This window comes from Haematobia irritans, chromosome 4 (assembly GCF_050003625.1).
Source record: "Haematobia irritans isolate KBUSLIRL chromosome 4, ASM5000362v1, whole genome shotgun sequence".
NCBI lineage: Eukaryota > Metazoa > Arthropoda > Insecta > Diptera > Muscidae > Haematobia > Haematobia irritans.
In genome coordinates, this window is record NC_134400.1 from 130,431,225 (window position 1) to 130,448,593 (window position 17,369).

General features: G+C 31.3%; 1 protein-coding gene across 2 annotated transcripts in view; it reads right to left on the reverse strand.

Moving 5' to 3' along the window:
- The window catches only part of LOC142233559 (plasma membrane ascorbate-dependent reductase CYBRD1), a 63,792-nt gene that overhangs the window by 45,810 nt on the left and 613 nt on the right, over positions 1 to 17,369 (reverse strand). Inside the window, exon 1 of one of the 2 annotated variants that reach the window (XM_075304515.1) lies at positions 6,625 to 7,175. The exons of the other annotated variant lie outside the window; for it this stretch is intronic. Coding sequence (XP_075160630.1) covers positions 6,625 to 6,928 — 304 coding nt within the window. The 5' untranslated portion in view covers positions 6,929 to 7,175. Of the gene's footprint in view, positions 1 to 6,624; positions 7,176 to 17,369 lie in introns of those variants that run through there. 2 annotated transcript variants of the gene reach the window in all.

Below are 17,369 nucleotides of genomic sequence, written 5' to 3' on the forward strand. Positions count from 1 at the left end.
AATTTGCTCCTCCAAGAGGCTCCAAAACCAAATCTCGGAATCGGTTTATATGGGGGCTATATATGATTATGGACTGATATGGACCACTTTTGGCATGGTTGTTAAATATCATATACTACCACCACGTACCAAATTTCAACCGAAGCGGATGAATTTTGCTCTTCCAAGGGGCTCCGGAGGTCAAATTTGGGGATCAGTTTATATGGGGGCTATATATAATTATGGACTGATATGAACCAATTCCTGCATGGTTGTTGGATACCATATACTAACATCACGTACCAAATTTCAACTTAATCAGATGAATTTTGGTCTTCTAAGGGGCTCCGGAGGTCACATCTGCGGATCGGTTTATATGGGGGCTATATATAACTATGGACCGATGTGGACCAATTTTCGCATGTTTGTTAAAGACCATATACTAGCACCCTGTAATTTCAGCCGGATCGGATGAAATTTGCTTCTCTTAGAGGCTCCGCAAGCCAAATCGGGGGATCGATTTATATGAGGGCTATATTTAATTATGAACCGATTTGGACCAATTTTTGCATGGTTATTAGAGACCATATACTAACACCATGTACCAAATTTCAGCCGGATCGGATGAAATTTGCTTCTCTTAGAGGAATCGCAAGCCAAATTTGGGGGTCCGTTTACATGGGGGCTAAACGTAAAAGTGGACCGATATGGCCCATTTGCAATACCATCCGACCTACATCCATAACAACTACTTCTGCCAAGTTTCAAGTCGATAGCTTGTTTCGTTCGGAAGTTAACGTGATTTCAACAGACGGACGGAAGGACGGGCATACTCAGATCGACTCAAAATTTCACCACGACCCAGAATATATACTTTATGGAGTCTTAGAGCAATATTTCGATGTGTTACAAACGGAATGACAAAGTTAATATACCCCCATTCTATGGTGGAGGGTATAACAAGTATATAAAGGGTGATTTGTTAAGAGCTTGATAACTTTTTTTTTTAAAAAACGCATAAAATTTGCAAAATCTCATCGGTTCTTTATTTGAAACGTTAGATTGGTCCATGACATTTACTTTTTGAAGATAATTTCATTTAAATGTTGACCGCGGCTGCGTCTTAGGTGGTCCATTCGGAAAGTCCAATTTTGGGCAACTTTTTCGAGCATTTCGGCCGGAATAGCCCGAATTTCTTCGGAAATGTTGTCTTCCAAAGCTGGAATAGTTGCTGGCTTATTTCTGTAGACTTTAGACTTGACGTAGCCCCACAAAAAATAGTCTAAAGGCGTCAAATCGCATGATCTTGGTGGCCAACTTACCGGTCCATTTCTTGAGATGAATTGTTCTCCGAAGTTTTCCCTCAAAATGGCCATAGAATCGCGAGCTGTGTGGCATGTAGCGCCATCTTGTTGAAACCACATGTCAACCAAGTTCAGTTCTTTCATTTTTGGCAACAAAAAGTTTGTTAGCATCGAACGATAGCGATCGCCATTCACCGTAACGTTGCGTCCAACAGCATCTTTGAAAAAATACGGTCCAATGATTCCACCAGCGTACAAACCACACCAAACAGTGCATTTTTCGGGATGCATGGGCAGTTCTTGAACGGCTTCTGGTTGCTCTTCACTCCAAATGCGGCAATTTTGCTTATTTACGTAGCCATTCAACCAGAAATGAGCCTCATCGCTGAACAAAATTTGTCGATAAAAAAGCGGATTTTCTGCCAACTTTTCTAGGGCCCATTCACTGAAAATTCGACGTTGTGGCAGATCGTAAGTCTATTCATGATGAAATGTCAAAGCATACTGAGCATCTTTCTCTTTGACACCATGTCTGAAATCCCACGTGACCTGTCAAATACTAATGCATGAAAATCCTAACCTCAAAAGAATCACCCTTTATTTGTTATCAAGTATATATTTGGAATCAGTATAATAGTTTTATTTGAAAACATGTAAGTAAAGTCTAAAGTCGGGCAGGGCCGACTATATTATACCCTTCACCACTTTATAGACCAAAAATTTGTGTTACCATTTCAACTCTTTCAAATTTGTTGGGAGTTATTATGAAGGCTTTTATTAGAAATATTTATATAATTTATATACAATATGGAGACAATTTTTTGTACTTCTATAAAATCTCTAGAATTAAAATTTTAATCGGCTAGTACCCTGGGATGAAACACAATGTTTGTTAACATACAAAATATGGCAAATATAAAGCTAGGGCAATTTTAATGCAATTGTACGAAATAATATTTACGATTTATCGAGCGAGAAATACGTATTCAAGATAAAGGAAAATTTAAGTAATATTTAAAATTTTTACTACAGTGGCGCTTTTACAAGGATATTGGTTAAATCTCGGCATTATATGTGGTCAATTGTGGGTTGTGATATATTATTTGGCCTAGTTTATTTAAAACTCGACCGTTTTGTGGAAAGTGTGGTATTACAGTGTGAAATATGACTACGAAATCTGAACCAATTAGATCAAAAAGCATATTAAATATATTCTCTGTGGAAACTATCGAGTCAACTGAAGGAAACTCCCATTGAAAATGGGTCTAAAATATAAAACATTCTACTCAACTCTGGCGTATATACAAAATTTGAAGCAAATCAAGCTTCAACTCTGGCTTTTGTGCAAATCGGACGAAATATATATACGGGAGCTATATCTAAATCTGAACCGAGTCCAAACAAATTTGGCACAGTTAACCATACTATTAAACGCACTCCTTTTGCAAAATTTGAAGCAAATCAGGGTAAAATTCTGGCTTTTGAGGCCATATAAGTACAAATCGAACGAAAGATATATATGTGAGCTATATCTAAATCTGAACCGATTTCAACCAAATTTGGCACAGTTAACCATATTATTAAACGTACACTTTGTGCAAATTTTGAATCAAATCAGGGCAAAATTCTGGCTTTTGAAGCCATATAAGTGCAAATCGGACGAAAGATATATATGGGAGCTATATATAAATCTGAACCGATTTTAACCAAATTTGGCACAGTTAACAATATTATTAAACGTACTCCTTGTGCTAAATTTGAAGCAAATCAGGGTAAAATTCTGGCTTTTGAGGCCATATAAGTCCAAATCGGACGAAAGGTATATATGGGAGCTATATCTAAATCTGAACCGATTCAGCTGATGTTTTGCAGGTTTTACGTAACCGACAAAACATTCAGATGTACGAAATTTGAAGAAGATCGGTTCATAAATACGTGAATTATGATCAAATCGGTGATAAATATATATGGCAGCTATATCTAAATCTGAACCGATTTTTTCCAAAATCAATAGCGATTGTTTTCGACCCGAAGAAAGACCCCATGCCAAAATTGAGGACGATAGGATTTAAATTGCAAGCTGTACTTTGTGCACAAAATTACATATACAGACAGACGGACGGACAGACAGACGGACATCGCTAAATCGACTCAGAATTTAATTCTAAGCCGATCGGTATACTAAAAGATGGGTCTATGACTATTATTTCTTGGCGTTACATACAAATGTACAAACTTATTATACCCTGTACCACAGTAGTGGTGAAGGGTATAATTACTAGTAATCATATAACCTGCAAACTTGATGATATATAGAACTTCAGGTAAACTACCTCTAGAAGATCGGTTCTAATGAAATAGTTCCGAAATTACATTTTAAATTTATACACGGACGAAAAAGACTATTTTCCATATGTTTGAGTGTAAAAATTATATGTATTTTAGCACATTATTTTTGTTCATAAGCTGGTATAACATGTTTGGAACATATGTATATGTTAATATGTTAGAACATATTATGTTTGGGACATTACATTCTCTTAAATGTAATGTCCCAAATCTAAAGATGCAATATTAATTTAATTTTGTTTTTGTATTTCTTTACTTTAATGAAAATTTGCCTTAGTTTAAAGACATGCAACTTTAACAAAGAGACGCAAATTTTCAAAATGTAAAAATTTTCAAAAGCAAAGATTACAAACTTTCTTTTAATTAAAATATCATTATTTTAAAGAAAATTTTCCTTAATAGTGTGTAAATTGCGCATCCTAAAATTGAGGTTGCGTAATCTTTAATATCACGTAAATATTTTTTTCAGTGTGTCAATCATCGATTCGTCGTCGTTCGCCTCTGTTACTCAAAAACGTGAAAAACGACCTATAGCAACGCAGAATTTTTGGTGAATAGGCTTTTGGAAAGTTGGCGGAAGATCACCTTTTTTTATCGAAAACTTGGGTACGTAAATTGCAAAAGCTACAAAGCCCGCCTCAATTGACGCATTGAAAGCGGGCAAAGAAAGGTTGGCACAATTGGTAGATTTCTACCAAAAATGGTAGATTTTTTACTGTTTGGTGGAATTCTTGATTGGAATATTTTGCAAAATATAGAGGTACTTTAAAAATTTCCATAGAAATAAAATTTTGACAAAATTTTCTATAGAAATAAAATGTTGACAAAATTTTCTATAGAAATAAAATTTTGACAAAATCTTCTATACAAATAAATTTTTTGACAAAATTTTCTACAGAAATAAAATTTTGACAAAATTTTCTATAGAAATAAAATTTTGACAAAATTTTCTACAGAAATAAACTTTTGACAAAATTTTCTATAGAAATAAAATTTTGACAAAATTTTTTATAGAAAAATAAAATTTTGACAAACTTTTCTATATAAAAATAAAATGTTGACAAAACTTTCTATAAAAATACAATTTTGCCAAACGTCTCTATAGAAATACAATTTTGACAAACGTCTCTAGAGAAATAGAATTTTGACAAACTTTTCTATAGAAAAATAAAATTTTGACAAATCTTTCTATTGAAATAAAATGTTGACAAAATTCTCTAGAGAAATACAATTTTGACAAAATTTTCTAGAGAAATAAAATGTTGACAAAATTTTCTATATAAATAAAATTTTGACAAAATTTTCCATGGAAATAAAGTTTTGACAAAATTTTCTGTAGAAAAACAAATTGACAAAATTTTCTATAGGAATAAAATTTTTACAAAATTTTCTATAGAAATAAAATTTTCTAGAGAAATAAAATTTTGACAAAATTTTCTACAGAAATAAGATTTTGACAAAATTTTCTAGCAAAATAAAATCTTGACAAAATTTTCTATAGAAATACAATTTTGCCAAAATTTTCTATAGAAATAAAATTTTGACAAAATTTTCTGTACAAATAAAACATTGCCAAAATAGGAATAAAATTTTTACAAAATTTTCTATGGAAATAAAATTTTGATAAACTTTCCTATATAAAAATAAAATTTTGACAAACCTTTCTATAGAAAAATAAAATTTTTACAAAATTTTCTACAGAAATAAGATTTTGACAAAATTTTCAATAAAAATAAAATGTTGACAAAGTTTTCTATAGAAATAAAACTTTGACAAAATTTTCTACAGAAATAAAATGTTGACAAAATTTTCTACAGAAATAAGATTTTGACAAAATTTTCTAGAAAAATAAAATTTTGACAACATTTTTTATAGAAATAAAATTTTGACAAAATTTTCTATGGAGATAAAATTTTAACAAAATTTTCTATATAACAATAAAATGTTGACAAAATTTTCTATAGAAATACAATTTTGACAAAATTTTCTAGAGAAATAAAATTTTGACAAACTTTTCTATAGAAAAATAAAATTTTGACAAAACTTTCTATAGAAATAAAATTCTGACAAAATTTTCTGTAGAAATAAAATTTTGACAAAATTTTTTGTAGAAATAAAATTTTGACAAAATTTTCTACGGAAATAAGATATTGACAAAATTTTCTAGAAAAATAAAATCTTGACAAAATTTTCTATAGAAATAAAGTTTTGACAAAATTTTCTGTAGAAATAAAACATTGACAAAATTTTCTATAGAAATAAAATTTTGATAAACTTCTCTATATAAAAATAAAATTTTGACAAAATTTGCTACAGAAATAAGATTTTGACAAAATTTTCTAGAGGAGTAAAATGTTAACAAAATTTTCTATAGAAATAAATGTTTGAAAGAAAATCAATAGAAATAAACTTTCTATTGAAAAAATGTTCTATAGAAATAAATAGAAATATGAGATTTGCTTATATCATTTACCTACTATGTCATCGTTTCACATGATATTTCCATGTCCTGTGGAAATTTACAAAACTCCACGTAATCCACATCTGTTGTGTGGTAAACATTCCCCTGTCATGCACATGCACTCACGCATGGGTAGTTATTGCACTCACCATCATTGTGGTTATTATGATTGCTTCTGTGAAAATCATCACAGCGAGTGAAAATAAATTTAAGCCATGAACAAACAAACAAACCAACCAGCCAAGCAAACAAAACAACTTTTACTAGAGACAGACAATAGAAGGCATGCATTTTGGCTAGCTGTTAGCATTGCTTACATCTTTCCCCAAGATGTTTGCGAAGAAAACAGCCGAACTGAGATTTCACACAATCATTTTTGGGGACGGAGACTAGATGAATTTGTCTAGGTCGTATTGACGGCTGATTGATTTGAAAATAAACATTCTCCAGACAAACACTTTTCCATTATATTTATATGACTTTATTTAACTGGGAGTTGGAGTTATATTTATTTAACGACCATGACATTACCTTTGGTGATAATGGTAACTGTTGTTGTAACCATGGGTGGACTTTGTTGTAATTGTTCGTTAATATCCACTTTCTTAAAGTCCACCTCATCCCCTTCAGTATTTGATGGGGGTGCTGTTGTAGGTGGAGGTGGTGGTGCCGCTGATGATGCCATTGTATCCGATGGCGCCGTTGTCGAATTTGTTGTGATTGTCATGTTTTCAGGCGACATTACCGGAGTAATTACAGGTATTTCAACGGTCATCATGCCAGCGTTTGAATTTTCCGTACTAATATTTTTCTCAACTTCGTTTTTTCCGGGCATTGTGTTTCAATATATCTTCGATTAGTGCTTTAATATAAATTATTTTTATGCTTGTTTTGTAATTGAGGAAGAATTTGTTTTTTATTTATTAATTATCAAAATTGAGTTATTCTCTTTAGTTTTGTTTAAAGATACGGTTGTTGCTCCTTTTTCATTCCACCGTTTATTGTTTTGATTATTTCGTTTACACTTGCTACCACCACACAGCACAACTTGACGTTTAAGCGTTTAATTCACGACTGACAGTAATTGCAAATTGTACACAAAAATTGCGCGGACTCTAAGCAATGTCGCGAGCAGAGCTAGCAGCAGAAACAATAGAAGCACACACGATGGGAGACAAGTGCACAAGTGCTTCGACTAATTCACAAAATAAAAATTGGTAGAAGTTATACAGTGAGTGCCAATCACAAATCGTATAGTATACTCGTATATTGTAGACTTACAAGTACACAGAAAAAAATTTCACCAAAATGTTTCCAAATAAAGTCTTAATTGAGTTTTAAAAAATAATTGATTCAACAAATTTTTTAACTGAAACAAAAATCAATCACAAAAATTAATAGTATCAATTAATTTTTTAATTGGATCAGTTAATTTTTAATTGAATTTTAATTAATTTTTTAATTGATACTATCATTTCTGTGATTGAAGCCATTTCAATTAAAAATTAATTGGATCAATTAATTTCGTGATTGAAGTCAAAAAATATTTTTTTTGTGTGTAGTGTGATCAGATCTAAAAAACCTTTTATACCCTGTGCCACACTGTGGAACAGGGTATTATAAGTTAGTGCATATGTTTGCAACACCCACTATATGGCCCCAGAAACCAGAATTTCAGCGTGATTTGCTTTAAATTTTGCACAAGGAGTACAATTGATAGTGTAGTAAAGTGTGCCGAATTTGATTGAAATCGGTTCAGGTTTAGAAATAGCTAACATATATGTATAGCTTTCGCCCGATATGCTTTTATATGGCCCCAGAAGTCAGATTTGTACCCTGATATGCTTTAAATGTTGTTCAGGGAGTAGAATTGACATTCTCAATGCATGCCGTTTTTGGTTGAAATCGGTTCAGATTTAGATATAGCTCCCATATATATCTTTCGTCCGATTTACACTCATATGAACACAGAGGTCAAATTTATAATCCGATTTAAGTGATATTTTGCACAGGGAGTAGAATTAACATTGGGTCTATGCGTGCCGAATATGGTTGAAATCGGTTCAGATTTAAATATAGCTCCCATATATATGTTTTTCTGATTTCGACAAAAATGGCCAAAATACCAAGTAAAATCGCCACTGCAAAGTCGAAAACTTGTAAAACTTACTCCAATTTTCCTATACTTCTAGTACATATCTATCGACCGATAAATCATAAATGCACTTTTGCGAAGTCGCCTAAAAATTACTTCAGATTTAAATGTTTCCCATATTTATATCCTAAACCACATAGTGGTCATATGAAGAAAAAAAGCTGAGAAAGCGAAAAATTAAAATTTGCTTCCTAGAAGCAAGTAAACAAAACCTAAATTTAAAAGAGAATTGTGTCTAAAAAGTATCCTTACTTGTATTCTCCGCTTCTTTGGCTCGGAATCAATACCAATTTTTTTAAAGTAAAGACAAAATCTTTGGAACCGAGTATGCTTTTTTTCAGTGCAGATCGATTTTCCCAAATTTGTCCATAATTCTCTTATTTATTGACAAATGTTACTCAAATTTCAAATTTAGATGTATTAGCCGATCGAACTTAGACTTACACATAGCTCTTACATAAATACACGGACGAAAATACTGTTTTTCATATGTTTGGGTGTAAAAATTATATGCTTGGACTCAATTTTTTTAACACAATATTTTTAAGTGCAAGTGTATAATGTTCATAAACTAGCATAACATGTTTGGGACATATATGTTAGAACATATTATGTTTGGGACAAAGAATGTTTGTAAATATAATATGCTTAGATACAAACATATATTAATTTAGAAATATCCTATAAACATATATGTGTTTAGAAAGAGAGACCTAGAGAGTATGCTGCAAGTAAAATAATGGAAGTAACCAATTGGCGCCTTAAAAATATATCCACACAAAGAAAATTTCATTAAAATTGTTTCTACCCGTGTATGCCCTAAAAAGAAACATAATATGTTTGAACATGACAAACAATATTTTGTTTGGACCAATCCTGAAAATATATATGCTTGAAACAAAATGTGTTTGGGGTATATGTTACAGAAGCGATTTTTTTAGGGTGTACATTGTCCGATTTTCACAAATTTGGCTACAGTATCCACACTAATTGAGCAATTTCCTATTTTTTTAATAATGAACTCAATATTAGTGGTCTACTAACTCTGTAGGTAGAAGCCACTGGCTGCAATGGTTAGCATGCCCGCCTTGCATACACAGGTTCGTGGGTTCAAACCCAGTTTCGACCAAACACCAAAAAGTTTTTTTCAGCGGTGGATTATCCCTCCTCACTAGTGCTGATGACATTTCGGAGTGTTTCAAAGCTTCTCTAAGTAGCTTCACTGCAATGTGGAACGCCGTTCGGACTCGGCTTCAAAAAGGAGGTCCCTTGTCATTGAGCTTAACATAGAATCGGGCAGCACTCAGTGATAAGAGATAAGTTCACCACTGTGGTATAAGATTGGTCTGAATAGTCTAATGAACCTGATATATCCTAACTCTGTACACTGAAAAAAAGCATGCCCGGTTCCAAAGATTTTGTCTTTACTTTTTTTGGTATTGATTCCGAGCCAAAGAAGCGGAGAATACAAGTAAGGATACTTTTAAGACACAATTCTCTTTTAAATTTAGGTTTTGTGTTCTTGCTTCTAGGAAGCAAATTTTAGTTTTTCGTTTTTTTCAGCTTATTTTCTTCATATGCCATCAAAGTCCTTTAAAAAAGAGTTAACGACAACTTTATTTTCCAAATTCAGGCTCGACTTCCAGTAGAAATTATTCTATGTTTCAAGTAGAAACGTCTTTAAAATGACATTATGCAAAAATACAACAAATTTAAAGACAATTTCATTAATTTCAAAGAATTTTTCTGAATTTTTAAACTCAACTTGACTTACCCAAAAAACTTTTCTTTCATGTTATGATACCCATTTTTAAGTCAAATCACTTAATTATAATGACAATATGACTTCATTGAGTTTATCGACTTTTGGACAAAGAAAAAAAAACTTTATATTAGCGAAATGCGTCTTTTATGCGAAGCAAAATTTGAATTCGTATTTTAAGGACATGAAATCTTTGGCCTCACGACAATATTTTTTTCAGTGTAGGTGTAAAACCAAGTATAGCTCCTAATATATGACGTTTCTGTTCAGAGTGTGATAAAATTGCAATAAGCATGTACTCCTTCATTTTCATAAATTAAGAAATGCGGTTCATCTCCCAAACCTATACCAATGATACCCCCCAAATGCTAATGTTTACTAAATCACAGTGTGGGGTTTTGGGTATTATATAGTCGGCCCCGCCCGACTTTCTACTTTACTCACTTGTTTTGTTAATAAAATTGAATTAAGCCAAATTGGCATAATGTACTAAAATTTTAGGTGCTGTAGATTGTTATTACTCGAAATATTTAAAGAATTCTGAAAATTTCGGGATCCCGAAAAAATCCCGGGATTAAATATTTTGAAATCCCGAATACCGGGATTTTTAAAAACCAATCCCGAATGACAGCCCTAATAAAATGCAACCCTCGTAGATAAAGGACATCTCGAGAAGTAGCTAGAATGTTATACCTTGGAGTCATATTATGTTGATATCACAAACATTTGAATTATGCTATTGATGCATCATGTTCAATGGGGTTTGTGACTTAGTGGGCTAAGGTGTTCTGCCAACATACCCAGGTGCAAATCCTTTGTAGGAGTTTTTAATTTGTAAAAATTTAATAGTAAGAAAATAAAAATGTAATAAAAAAATAAAAAAGTGAAATTGTTTTTAAATTCCCTTTTTGAGATTAAAATTTGGAAGTTCTTCTTAAGGCACAACTTTAAAAGCACTTCCAAAACTGTCCTCCCAAAGATGTTCTTTATTTTAACTGAACAGGAAGTTCATGTGAGTCGATTTTTTATAACTCGCTCTTTAATGGGAAATTTAAATGTTTATTGTTTCGAATAGGTTAAAAATAGATTAAACAAGTAAGGAAAGTCTAAAGTCGGGTGGGGCCGACTATATTATACCCTGCACCACTTTGTAGATCTAAATTTTCGATACCATATCACATCCGTCAAATGTGTTGGGGGCTATATATAAAGGTTTGTCCCAAATACATACATTTAAATATCACTCAATCTGGACAGAATTTGATAGACTTCTACAAAATCTATAGACTCAAAATTTAAGTCGGCTAATGCACTAGGGTGGAACACAATGTTAGTCATAAAAAATTTTGGGAAACATTTAAATCTGAAGCAATTTTAAGGAAACTTCGCAAAAGTTTATTTATGATTTATCGCTCGATATATATGTATTAGAAGTTTAGGAAAATTAGAGTCATTTTTACAAATTTTCGACTAAGCAGTGGCGATTTAACAAGGAAAATGTTGGTATTTTGACCATTTTTGTCGAAATCAGAAAAACATATATGGGAGCTATATCTAAATCTGAACCGATTTCAATCAAATTTGGCACACATGACTATATTACTAATTGTACTCCTAGTCCAAATTTTCCAAATTGGGCCAAAACTCTGGCTCCTGGGGCCATATAAGTCCATATCGGGCGAAAAATATATATGGAAGCTATATCTAAATCTGAACCGATTTCAATCAAATTTGGCACACATAACTATACTTCCAATTGTACTCCTTGTGCAAAATTTCAAGCTAATCGGGATAAAACTCTGGCTTCTGGGTCCATATAAGTGCACTGAAAAAAAACATACTCGGTTCCAAAGATTTTGTTTTTACTTTAAAAAATTTGGTATTGATTCCGAGCCAAAGAAGCGGAGAATACAATTAAGGATACTTTTAAGACACAATTCTCTTTTAAATTTAGGTTTTGTGTACTTGCTTCTAGGAAGCAAATTTTAATTTTTCGCTTTCTCAGCTTTTTTTCTTCATATGCTATCAAAGACCTTTAAAAACGAGTTAACGGCAACTTTATTTTCCAAATTAAGACTCGACTTCCAGTAGAAATTATGCTATGTTTGAAGTAAAAAACTTCTTTAAAATAAAGTTTTGAAAAACATGTCCTATATTTGAACGATTTTTTGCTTTGTAGTCAAGATGCAAAAAGACAACAAATTTAAAGACAATTTCATTAAATTTAAAGAATTTTTCTGAATTATTAAAGTCAAGTTGACCTTAGCCTATAAATTTTTTCTTTCATGTTAAGATACCCATTTTTAAGTCAAATCACTTAATTATAAGGACAATACGACTTCATTGAAAAGTTTATCGACTTTTGGACAAGGAAAATAACTTTATTTTAGAGAAATGCGTCTTCTATGCTAAGCAAAATTTGTATTCGTATTTTAAAGACATGAAATCTTTGACCTCACGACAATATTTTTTTCAGTGTGCATATCGGGCGAAAGATATATATGGGAGCTATATCTAAATCTGAATCGATTTCAACTAAATTTGGCACGAATAGCTACAATGCTAAATCTACTCCCTGTGCAAAATTTCAACCAAATTGGGCCAAAACTCTGGCTTTTAGGACCACATTAGTCCATATCGGGCAAAAGATATATATGGGAGCTATATCTAAATCTGAACCGATTTGAATCAAATTTTGCACACTTGACTATACTACTAATTGTACTCCTAGTGCAAAATTTCAACCAAATTCGGCAAAAAATCTGGCTTCTGGGGCCATATAAGTCCATATCTGGCGAAAGATATATATGGGAGCTATATCTACATCTGAACCGATTTCAATCAAATTTTGCACACTTGGCTATACAACTAAGTGTTATGTTTGTACAAAATTTCAAGCAAATCGGTATAAAACTCTGGCTGCTTGGTCCATATTAGTGCATATCGGGCGAAAGATATATATGGGAGCTATATCTAAATCTGAACCGATTTCTTCCAAAATCAATAGGGTTCTATTCTGACCCAAATTAGGAACATGTGCCAAATTTGAAGGCGATTGGAATTAAATTGCGACCTAGACTTTGATCACAAAAATGTGTTCACAGACAGACGGACGGACAGACGGACATGATTATATCGACTCAGGGACCCACCCTGAGCATTATTGCCAAAGACATCATGTGTCTATCTCGTCTCCTTCTGGGTGTTACAAACATATGCACTAACTTATAATACCCTGTTCCACAGTGTGGCGCAGGGTATAAAAATTAATAAAATACTGCAAATTATTTAAATTTTGCCGAAAAAAATGCTAAATCCTTTCTAGAAAAATTGCGAATTATTGAAAATATTTGATGTTAAAAGTTCCAGAAAAGCTTTATAATGCATTAAAAATCATAAAATATTTTAAAAATTATTTATTCGTCAAAATATCACATAATTTCTTTATTCACATCCAAATCACTGGATTCGCATAACACCTTAAGATGTGATGCACATTCAATGCAACGTCTGTTGAAATGGAGGACATCCGTCCTATGACAAGCGCATGTTAAAATCATCGCTTCTGCGCCAAGTTTGCACCACTTCCGGATCCAAAAAGAACATTTTCACTAGTTTTTTTGGCGACGTTTTTTTGCTGGGTTCTAAAGCAATGTAAAGGATTCATTGGAAATGCTCCACATTCGCACTACTTCCGGATCACAATATCTAAACTACATTTTAAAATCTTTTCTTTTTTGCAGGGAATTTAAATTTTATGAAGTCTAGATTGTACTTGTTCCTTAAATATATCTTTACTTTAAAGAAGTTCCAACTTGTCTGTCTCACTCATATTTCCTTTTTTAATGCTTCTTTATACAGTACATTACAAAAATTCAAACTTTTTTTAAAAACAAAAAAATATCCATGCATTCCAACATCGTGAATAGATATCAATTAAATTGTCTTATATATTTTTTTAACCTAACACAGATACAATCTTCAATAGTACGATTCAATTTATTACTCATTCAGAAAGAATTTTCTCGACAACTTTTACTACGTTTTGTTCTACATATTCAGCATTGTTAATATGTGAATATTTTCATAGTTGATGTTGTAGATTTGGAGTATAATCAAAACACGGAATGCCTGGATACATCATTAATTATGGGTTGTATTTCAAGCTGAGCTTTGTTTAGTAGATTCATTTAAATGATTACAAAAATTAAAATATTGCAGGGGTAGTCTACACCATTTGATGCATCCCCTACCGTGTTAATACTGTGGTGATTTAGTATTCTAAATTTTTTATCAAAATAACAAAAATAATAATAATAATAATAATGTCAAGAAAATTACATTTTGAAATAAAATGTCTGTCTGACTGTTGTAATCAAGATACAGTCTTCAATAATGAAGCTATCGTGCTGAAATTTTGCACAAACTCGTCTTTTGTCTGCAGGCAGGTCAAGTTCGAAGATGAGCTATATTGGTCCATGTTTTGATATAGTCCCCATATAAACCGACCTCCCGATTTAGGCTTATAGAAACCATAGTTTTTATACAATTTTCCTGAAATTTGAAATGTAACATAGAAGTATTTTGAGGCCGTAAAGATATGTGCCGAAAATGGTGAGTATCGGTCCATGGTTTGGTATAGCCCCCATATAGATCGATCTCCCGATCTCTTGGGCTTCTAGAGTCCGAAGTTTTTATGCAATATGCCTAAAATTGAAAATCTAGAGGTATTTTATGACCTTAAAAAGGTTTTCCAAAAAATGGTGAGTATCAGACCATGTTTTGATAGAGCCACCATATCAAACGATCTCCCGATTGTACTTCTTTGGTTTCTAGAAACCATAGTTTATATCCAATTTACCTGAAAATCTGGATTTTTTTAGGATTATAAATAGGTGTGCTGAATATATTGTGCATCGGTACAGGTTTTGATATAGCCCCCTTAAAAACCGGCCCTCCGATTTGGAGTCTAGATTCTAGAACCGCCATATAGACCGATGTAGAAGGCGCACTGATCATGACAATTCCTTGAAACTGAATGTAAAATTTCAGGTAAATTTTTTAAATGTATCTTCGGGAAGCGTACTGGTTGAACTGATGTGATTGGGAGAATAAAGTCCCCTGAAATTCTAACATATATATTATCAAGTAAGCCGCTACGACGAAGAATTATCAAATGAAACTATTATATTTGATTCATGGTGGTGAGTACTTAAGATTCAACCCGGCCGAACTTACTGCTGTATATACACGCAAAGAAAAAAAAAAACGTTTGGAAAACGTGTACCGAAAACGTTTTTCGTTTGTTATAGTTTTTTGAATTGCTTCGAAAATTTTAAACTTTTATCACCAAAAAAATTCGTTTGTTACAAAATTTTTATTTTTTCAATAAAAAAAGTTATTTTTGAAACAACACAGTCCATTTCGTTTATATCAAACACTGTTCTTTTCTGACTTTAGGTTAGGTTAGGTGGCAGCCCGATGTATCAGACTCACTTAGACTATTCTGTCCATTGTGATACCACATTGGTGAACTTCTCTTATCACTGAGTGCTGCCCGATTCCATGTTAAGCTCAATGACAAGGGGCCTCCTTTTTATAGCCAAGTCCGAACGACGTTCCACATTGCAGTGAAACCACTTAGAGAAGCTTTGAAACCTTCAGAAATGTCACCAGCATTACTGAGGTGGGATAATCCACCGCTGAAAAACTTTTTGGTGTTCGGTCGAAGCAGGAATCGAACCCACGACCTTGTGTATGCAAGGCGGGCATGCTAACCATTGCACCACGGTGGCTCCCAAAGTGACTTTAGGTCTTTAATAAGACACATTTTACAGTTCAAAATTTAATATAGTACAATGTAATGTTGAACATTTTTTCGGAATCTTCCGAACATATCTGGAATATATGTTAAAAAAATACTTTGGTCGAAGCAGGGATCGAACCCACGATCCTTGGCATGCAAATCGGACGTAGCAACCACTGCTCCACGGTGTCAAACTAAATGTTTGTTTCTGTTAAATAAACTTTGTTTATTAGGTTCGTGGGCGCCGCAAGCTATGTTGTATAAATATAAATTATATGGATATTTATCTATTGATGACCATAACAGGTGCATAGCTCAGTGGTTAGTGTGTTGGCTTACAAAGTGCATGGTCCGCGGTTCGATTCTCCGTGCAGGCGAAAGGTAAAAAAATTTTAAAAATTTATAAAATCGTATAATTTCTTCTACATTGTTGGTATTACAGGAAACCTGTGAGGGCAAATGCAATTAGCAAGAAGACAATGTTTTTTTTTTTTTAGTTTGTCTTTATGAAATTGTTTTTATATATATATATATATATATATATATATATATATATATATATATATATATATATATATATATATATATATATATATATATATAAAATATATATATATATATATATATATATATATATATATATATATATATATATATATATATATATATATATATATATATATATATATATATATATATATATATATATATATATATATATATATATATATATATATATATATATATATATATATATATATATATATATATATATATATATATATATATATATATATATATATATATATATATATATATATATATATATATATATATATATATATATATATATATATATATATATATATATATATATATATATATATATATATATATATATATATATATATATATATATATATATATATATATATATATATATATATATATATATATATATATATATTATTAAAATATTTATTGTGTTCAATTATCATACAACACATTTTATTATATATTTTTTTTAATATTGTTTCTTATCGATATATGCTTCCCATTGTTTCCAATACTCGCTACCAATAAGAAGCCATTATGGAAATATCATTCAAATTTTAATATGCATACAAAAAAAGTGCACCCACCATGAATGAAAATAAAGTTTTATTTTAGAAAATGTTCACTAATTTTTTTTTTTTTAATGAAAAATCAAGGAAAATGTATAAGGAATAATACATTTTCTGTTATTTAAGAAAATTTAATACTGAATAAATTGGATTGGATTATTATTAAAAATTGAATTTATTGTTAAAATATCTGTTTAAGTAAATTTACTTATTTTAAAATATTATGAATACATGCGAAGGAAAATTTACTCATCTTAGTAACAGATGAGCAGATGATATCAATGTTTCATTTTAAGTACAGTGAAAATTACATTTTTTGTTTATTTTAAATAAACTAAAAATATCTACAAAAAAAAATTGTATACAAATAAAATACACAATTTTACTAAATTCGAAATTCAAACAAAATAGTTAACATTTTACTTTTAA